Raw genomic sequence first — 9,264 nt, 5'->3', positions numbered from 1 at the left:
TCCTGGCTAACACGGTGAAAACCCATCTCTACTAAAAATACAAAAAAATTAGCCAGGCGTGGTGGCGGGCACCTGTAGTCCCAGCTACTCGGGAGGCTGAGGCAGGAGAATGGCGTGAACCCGGGAGGCGGAGCTTGCAGTGAGATGAGATCGCGCCACTGCACTCCAGCCTGGGCGACAGAGCAAGACTCTGTCTCAAAAAAAAAAAAAAAAAAAAAAAAAGAAGGAACTTTCTTGTATGCTACCTTTTCACATGGCCACATGGCCATAGCCTGACAATCAGACTCAAGTCATATTCCCCATAAACCACCCTATCACCTTGAGTACCTCTTACCACAGATTAAAGGGATGTTTTACTTGCATATTTAATTTTTTAGTTGGCTTCTAGATGCATCAACTTTTTCCACTGGCAACTTTAGTATTTATTTAGAGACCAAAGGTTGAAATCAACATACTAATCTTCTTCAACTAAATAAAACAGTATCACCCGCACATCACTGGTACTACTCAGGATCTAGCAGAGAGTACAGAAATCATTTAGATTTCCTGCTATGTTTGCCATAGAGGAATCTGAGGCCTAGAGAATCTACTGTAGGGGTGGCTAAATAGTGACATCTTTAAAAATAAATTTAGTAGTCATTGAAAATATTATTTTTAAGATACCTAATTTTTGCAAAATCATTTCCTACATTGTGGCTATTCTATCAAACAAGAAAAAAAATTCTTATGAAGGTAAAAGATTGAATAAATCAGTTATTAATATCCATTTCTCAAAATACATTTAAGTGTCCACAAGGTGTCAGGTATAGTGCAGAGAGTTGTGCATGGGGTCTTTAATCACTGGAATTATTGTGTGAACATCCACTTACCTGTTTTTTTTTCCTCCCAAATATATCAATCAAACCACCAAACACCACACACAAAACAAAGCTACTTCTCCAACTGATCCACACTTGGCAGTATTTATTGAGGATTTCAATACACCAGGCATCATTATCATGTTATACATATTTACAGAAAGTGTATGGAAATGGAGTAAGAAAAAATTTCACTGTTACTAAACAGACCTATTAGGGTCATTTTGTAAATAATAATAATTATAATAAGACTCTCGTAAGTTTCCCTGTCCTTGAATGCTGTAAAGAAACAAAACAAAAACATGAGACAGAGACCACTGACTTAACAAATGGATGACTTTATTAAGAGAGAAGGACAAGACTGATGTTTACCTTGGTCAAACCATCCAGGAAAACAAAGCACACAGACTTGTAGAATACTTTGGTTTAAAAATTATTCATAATATCAATATTAAACCTGATGTTTAAAGAACCTAATGAGAAATACAGTGTAAAAAACAAACCATGAAAACACAAGTTTGCATAGATGAATTAATGTAGATGTACAATTGGCATTTAAAAAAGGAGGTTTGCGTTTTGGGAGTGCCTTAACGATGTTGAACACCTCAACCTCCCAAGACACATGAAAGTCACCAGCACCACAATTCTCATGTTCCTCAATGAGGTCATGAGCAGGAACAACTTGTGCTGTACGGAGGTGAACTGAAAGAGACTGCTTCCATTGGCCTAGTCCAGATGAGTGTATATATTCCCATCAGAACCCACCACTGGTCATCTTTAAGGCATCCACAAAATGTCCCTCACAGATTCACTTAATCTCTAGATAGGCATGTGGTTTGAGGCAGCCTCTTTGTTTTCTGTCCTCACACAGGCAACTGCATTCTATCAAGGTTCTGTTCAATTCCACGAAATAGCTATTTCAAAGCTGCCTATTCTTCTGGGGCTTGGTTATAAATCCATGCGCATTTGGAATAACAATCCATTTGTTTTATAAATATATCCACATTCCAAATATCAAAGGGGCACTTACTAAGGAATCTGAAAGTGCCCAGGCAATGTGTAGTCTCTCTCTCAAGAGATCACGTTTCTAAATTATGAGACAAATGATAGCATCACCTCAGGTTTCCTGGGCAACTTGATTTATATGAGCAAACTCTTGTACTTTTTAATTCAGCACCTTTTCAAAATATGTGCTGGGATGGATTCTTCTTAGGGAAAGCCTCATATAGAATTCTCATTTTGGAGCATCATTTTTATATGCTATCTCCCCAGTGTATCCTCTCAGTATTTATAACACTTTATGAAATAAATATTGGGTTGCCTGTAAGAAGAGAAAAATATAGCTCTTTCTGAGAAAGAGCATTTGGCTTGCAGTTTACAGCAAGAGCTGAAATTAGAGACCATAGGGATTTCCAAGACCAATTTGACCAGAAATACAAAAATTCTGATGTCAAAAACCCTCTCACAAAATTTAACAGGTAGAAATTATTTTAGCAGTATAGCCTGAAATCCAGTGCAACAAAAATGTATCCCAATTCTATGATATGTCATAGTATGTTCTCTTAGCTGTCTTCCCTTACTTGTTCTTACTCCTTACTTGATCTTTTGGGAAGAAAATGTCGCCCAAACCCATCTTTCAATTTTTCTATTCTTTATATGAACCTCAGCAATGAATAACAGGGCATTAAGTTACACAATTAATTATGCCCTTATCTGAAATGCTGAAACCTGCACAGTGCTGGTTCCCTATGCTATGAAGTTAACTCAAAAAGAGAAAAAACATTTTCTTCTAGTTTGCTGAGAATGTACAAATGCATCTTAAATCTATCAGAATGTTACTAGGCAGTGTTCACATATTTATATATATAAGGGAAAGAGAATGGTTTTTAGGGCCATATATTTCTACAACTCAACATGATTACACGATTGTGTTAGCCTGTGGCATCAAATAGAATCACCACTCTGGTGTCTTTCTTATCAAAGCAAAAGTTTTCCTGCTTTTCTCTTATAAGTAATAAAACAGAAACACTCTTCACATTAGCAAATCTCCCATTTCAAGTAAATGTCTCTGTTTTGTTGGGTTTTCTCCTTTTTTTTCCTGTTAATGGTTAAGCATTTCAATACACAAGGGTGTTGGTGAAATTCTTACAAATAATCTGAATGTCTTCACTGCATAACAGAACCTTGGAAATATCTTCCGTGTAGTCACCATAGAAGACAGTGAACTCTCAGTTACTCAAGAAGTGGTACCTGGTATGAAGGATTTGGCCAGGAAATTCTCTCCTCCTACCAGTCTTTTTGGTCATGCCACTGCTTATTCAGAGGTGGACAGACAACATGAAATAAAATTATGTATTTATTGTGTTACAGATCAGCCACAAGTCAGTGGCAGAAAAGGTCCAAAGCTTCTGATGACAAGGATACTTGGGGATCATCTGTGAATGTTATATCTCAATGGAAAGCTGACTGTCAGTCACATAAAGGAAGTAACATACACTGACATCAGTCAGAGTCAAACTAATTTAAGGCAGTACTGCTCCTCACAAACAGTGCTGGCAGAAAGTGCAGGTCTCATTGTAAAAGTGACTCTGTAGTAGTGAGATTTTCTCAGTTTACTCTTTCCTTCTTGACTTCTCTACAATGAAATTTCAGCATTTCTAATGACAGTTGTTAAATACCAGAAGCAACAATATCCTGACTCTTTAATATTCTTACCTCTCACCATGGATAAAAGAGATTCTTCCACCAATAATTTGAAAGACATTGTGCCCCATGCAGCATTAACAGGACAGTCTCCAGTTTGCTTCTACCTGCCCATATTACTTATCATGGGCTAAAAAGAAAAAAAGTATTCTATCAACAGTAAGATAAGCAGATATGGCTTTAAGACTCACAGGCACCACCAGAAATGAGAAAATTGGACCATTTTATATAGTCACTTCTCTATGAGCAGTAAGTAATAGACAAAGTAATTTAAAAATCTTTTTTCCTTTTTGCTGAAGCATGAGGTTTTGATTTTGTTATGATCGTTTCAACAGAATATGGCACTCTATGTACAATGAAGTCTACCTTAGCACTCCTTACACAAATACTGTCTTCTCAAAAGGGAAAAAGCCTTTGGCTGCAAGTTCTATTCTATTATCAGTCCTTCAGAAAGCTGTTTACACAGAGATCTCACTCCTTTATTAGGCTGAAGATTTTACAGCCAATCATCATAGTTATCTTTCAAGAAAATAATCACTGAATAAATGAATCATCTTGGTATTCCCCAAAGCGATGCTTATACAAAGGCAAGACATCAAAAATGTAGGACTTAAAATGTTAACCACTTATGGGGTAAACTGAATGCACCATATTATAGTGGGTATTTCCAATTTGGCACAACACAAATTTTAGACAAGTTTTGACAGAAACTATTAAAGAAAATTAATAATCAGTTAAAAGCTAATTATTTTTATACTGAAAAGTTCTAACTTTGAGAGAAAGTGATGAGCAACAGTCAGCAAAGAATCTACTCATCATCTAGCTCAGCTTCAGGACACATTAGAGAAGAAAAGGGGGGTTAATGAATCAGGTCCAGAATTTTCTAGAGTGAGTTCAGTAAACACAAAGCCCAAGGTCACACATTTTGGAATATGTTGACCTAGATCCAAGTGGTCATTGCCATTCTAAAAAGGTTTTCCTCCTAAAAGCATCTATCCATATCTTTCTTTTCTAATTTAGCTATTTCTCTATCATCAGAACACCTAGGGTTACTTTTCATTTTCTGCTTTTGTAATTTATTGGTATGCTGCTGGCGGTTGTAAAGTAACTTGGGAAATAGCAATTCAATAGCATGTAAAGCCACTTTCTGAAAATCACAATGTTCCTTTAAATACATGTAAAGCAACTGTCTAGTCCCAAAATAAAATACTTATGTCTAATAAAATACTTACGTCTAACAGTGGTTTGAACGCAAAAGTCAAATATTTTTCAAGTCAAAACATTTAATTTGACTCTTATCTAACTTTACTGCCAAACAATGATTTATAAAATGTGGAGGAGAGTGGGTGTCTATGTCAAGCAGCCTTATGATGAGGCTCCGTAATACATTGTGCTTATTCAACAATACTGGTGTTAATGAGGCCTGGCCTCCAAAGGACAAAGATACAGAAACAGAAAGGTTCTCCCAGGCCAGAAGTATTAGTTTACATCACAACATTAAAGCATAACACACTGTGGGCCTAAAAATTAAACTGTATGTGTCCTATAGCAGCAGGACAACAGCAGCAACAACAACAAAATGCCTCCACATTTACCTAAACATGACAAAGTAAAAAGCAGAGAACACAGTGAAAAGTGTCTGGCAGTTCATTAAAACACAGTTGAGTTGCTTCTATAGTCTCAAACATGATTATATTATTTGAATGAGAAAGAGTATGAGGATTTAACTGGCTGAATTTCATTTCTATCTCCTTATTCACAGGGTAATAATTACTCTGATAGTATTTAAAAAGTGTTTGCTTTACACAAAAATAAAATAAACATAAAATATTTTAAAATTGTAATCTTTTAAAAACCTTTAAAAAAAGTAACAAATTTTCAATAAAGATGTTGAATTAGCTCTCACAAGGTGATAGCTTACTTGGTCACTTACTAAAACAGCTGAAACACTAACATTCCTGGTAAGTGTTAAGTGGTCCGACTTTTTTTGGAATGCAGTATCTCCAGTTAACATTTTACAATAATAAATAACTGGATGAAGTACATGAGAGGCAAGAGAAATGCAGAATTTTTAAAGTAAAACTGATCATTGTATGAGATAGAAAAATAAATATTTATGAAATAAAAAATGGCAAATGATTTTGCCTAGTTATCAAATAAAAATACATTGTTTTTTTCCTTTAAAATTACAATAAAAAAACTTTGAAGGACACGAAGCGAAATCACAGGGCAGATAAAGAAAAATATAGCATTACTATAAGTAAACAAGGCCTAAGCTTTGGATACTGAAAGCACTATTGGAATTTGACTTAAGGCCAGGACCTTCCATTTTGTCTCCCCTTCCTTATTTAAATGGAGGTTTTTCTTTACCCATTTTATCATAGCTATAAAAAGTCCTGTTATTTTCCTTTTCCTCCATTTCTCCAAAATGACTACATAAAGTAGGGATGTAGATTATCTTTCTGATTAACATTTGCCCAAAACTTAACTCAGATGATTTTACTTAAATTCCTATAATATACAAACTTCATTGAAACTACAAATCTTTTTCAAATGAGAGACCCAAATCCACTCTGAGAAACTGTTCTAAATAGCTGCCTGAATATTGCCCAACTTTAAAGACTATCTGAAAAGATAAGGCAAACAGAAGGCAATTCACAGTGGGAAAAAAATTAACATTTTTCTCTAGTGACCTACATATTTTTTTCCTAAACAAATGCCATATTGAAATGCCAAGAATTTCGTATTTATACAATGAAAAATAATAGCAAGTCAAGCTGAAGGGATATATATATGTGTACATGGGGGGGAGAGATAGAGAGGGAGAACAAGTGAGCTTGATTGCCATTTGTCAACTAAGTAGTATGGGAAAATAAATATTGCAGTAAGGTTAGCGGCTACACAAAGACTAAATTTCTTGAAGAGGTGCTTAAAGGTCTTGTACAGAGGAATACAATCCCTTGCACAAAGGAATACAAATGTTTAAAACCAAATACTTGGCTGGCTGGACGTGGTGGCTTAAGCTTGTAATCCCAGCACCTTGGGAGGCCAAGGCAGGTGGATCACTTGAGGTCAGGGGTTCGAGACCAGCCTGGCCAACATGGTGAAACCCGCTCTCTACTAAAAATACAAAAATTAGCCGGGTGTGGTGACACATGCCTGTAATTCCAGCTACTTGGGAAGCTGAGGCAGGGGAATTGCTCCAGCCCAGGTGGCGGAGGTCGCAGTAAGCCAAGATTGCACCACTGCACTCCAGCCTGTGTGACAGGGCGAGACTCCAACTCAAAAAACAAAACAAAACAACAAAAAACAAATACTTGGAGAGATGACCACTTCATCAAATTCAACTTCATGTTGAATTAATTTAATTACTGGCATGTAAACCAAACATTATTGAGAGGTTATCAACAAATACTGCTCTGACTTGAAGCAAGAGAAAAGCCTCAGTCTACAGCCAGAGAGGATGGCATCATTACTTATGCAATCATCTTTCAATTCCATTTCCTTGGCTCTACAAGTAAATGAAAAAGAAGAGATGGAATACGAAGTTTTTCATATATATGAGTTAAAATTTCAGAGAACTAAATTTTTGTCAATAAATACTAATAAATGTTCCATTGCCCAGGAGCTTAGGAAAGCCTTGCTACTGAGGCAAAAGCAGAGGAAGTGTTAAAGAATGCTATCTAGGCCAATCTCCCCAGGAGGGCTGAGAAATGGCAAAACCTCTACAGTCCATCTAGTCAGAATAACATATTTCAATTGCTCCAAGTGTTTCTTTTTTTAAAATACTTTATGGTTGTGCTTTTCTTAAAGAATACAAAAAGCAAAGGCTCTGTCCTTCAAAATATCATACACTAATGCAACAAAAAGCTATTTCTTATATTCTTTTATTCTGCGTTGCATCCAAACATTGTTTTACTTTGATCATTCATCTCCATAAAATTTGAATTGCTAAATAAGGCCTACTCCCTAGATACCAAACTCCATACCTAAAAAAATAGCAGTTTACAAAGCTCTTAGATACTATATCCCAAGAAGTATATGCAGCATAGAGGTGGCCAATATTCAGAAGCTACATTTTCTTATACTGCCCAAGTGATCATGAATAACCAAAACATTTGAAATGAATTAAAATTACTTATGGTCAGAAATGCACTTGAGGATAAATCCCAGGAATGCAAACACAGGAGAAAAAAAGTAAGTGTAGAATTCATTCTGTATCACCCAGTAATATTTGCTATAGTGAGTCCATTTTCAAGGCAGATTCCTAGGTTTTTAATGTTTGTAATGAAAACCTGGGGAGGGAAAGAAAAAAGGAAACACAATTAAGAAAAAACCTTTGAAACTCAAACAGCTTTTTCTCCCTGCCCAAGTAAAATAACTTTATTTCTATACATTTCTAATAGTACTTTATTCTTGATTGTGACATATATACAGAATCAATGTGTTAGTTTAGTATTATGCATCAAATGTATGTCAAAGACAGTAAGGTACTCCCCAAAAGGTGATACATGTAGTTTGAGAAAGAAAAATATGAGCTACTTCGTTAAATCGGCAACAGTGAAAATGCCACCAACTGATGGAAGTTGAGGTGGGATGTGTTGATGAAGATGTTTATAATGTTCAACTAACCTTATTTTTAAAATAATGCCTTTTGTCTTTTTCTCAGTATTGGATGCAAGTCAGAATGGTGGGGGGGGAAGCTTCTTAAAAATGCAAATGCTTGCCAACCCCCATCCAGAGATTCTGATTTAAGTAGTCTAGAGTGTCATTTGTGCGATGGTATTTTTAAATGACAGCAGAAAATGTTATTTAAAGATATTTGGGGACATTATTATTGACTTGGAAATGAATAACAATATCACCTAAGTCTTCAAAAATCATAACAAATAAACAGCATCAATTAATGAGATCTAATATATTTGCAAAGTCTACTGCACTGTGCAAACTTCTTTCACATATTTAATCTTTTATGATCCTGACAACTCTGACACTTTCTATTTAGACTGCCTCCATTTTTCAGATGAGGAAATTAATATAAGAAACTACCTTTCCACCATTTCATTTTACAGCTCTCATAAAAATGTACATAAGTGAACGCAGATCCTTGCAAGAGCAAATACGCTCCTCTGTCAGAGGCGTTTGAACCAGAGAGACTGCATCTTTAATAGGGGCTGGATAAAATAAGCCTGAGACCTACTGGACTCCATTCCCAGGAGGTTAGGCATTCTAGGTCACTGGATGAGATAAGGGGTTGGCACAACACACAGGTCATGAAGACCTTGCTGATAAAATAGGCTTTGGTAAAGAACCTGGCCAAAACCAAGATGGTGACAAATCTGAACTCTGGTTGTCCTCACTGCTCATTATATGCTAACTATAATGCATTAGCATGCTAAAAAGACACTCCCACCAGAGCCATGACAGGTTACGGATGCCATGGGAACATCAGAAGTTACCCTATAAGGTCTATAAAGGGGAGGAACCCTCAGTTCCAGGATTTGCCCACCCCTTTCCCAGAAAACTCATGAATAATATACCCCTTGTATTAATCAGCATACAATCAAATAACCGTAAAAATGGGCAACCAGCAGCCCACACTGCTGAGCAGCCATTCTTTATTCCTTTACTTTCTTAATAAACTTGCTTCTACCACTTTACTCTATGGATTTCCCTAGAATTCTTTCTTACACGAGATCCAAGA

At 36.0% G+C, this 9,264-nt stretch overlaps 1 protein-coding gene across 2 annotated transcripts in view; it reads right to left on the bottom strand.

Annotated features, from left to right (window-relative positions):
- Positions 1 to 1,175: 1,175 nt before the first annotated feature.
- The window catches only part of CCDC50 (coiled-coil domain containing 50), a 71,408-nt gene continuing 63,319 nt past the window's right edge, over positions 1,176 to 9,264 (bottom strand). For both annotated transcript variants that reach the window (XM_019024314.4, XM_019024312.4), the window contains one exon: positions 1,176 to 7,855. In XM_019024314.4, the coding sequence (XP_018879859.1) occupies positions 7,836 to 7,855 (20 nt within the window). In that variant the 3' untranslated portion in view covers positions 1,176 to 7,835. The remainder of the gene's footprint in view (positions 7,856 to 9,264) is intronic.

Source organism: Gorilla gorilla, chromosome 2, assembly GCF_029281585.2.
Source record: "Gorilla gorilla gorilla isolate KB3781 chromosome 2, NHGRI_mGorGor1-v2.1_pri, whole genome shotgun sequence".
NCBI lineage: Eukaryota > Metazoa > Chordata > Mammalia > Primates > Hominidae > Gorilla > Gorilla gorilla.
Note: the sequence above shows the minus strand (reverse complement) of the source record. Positions and strands in the feature narration are given on the sequence as shown.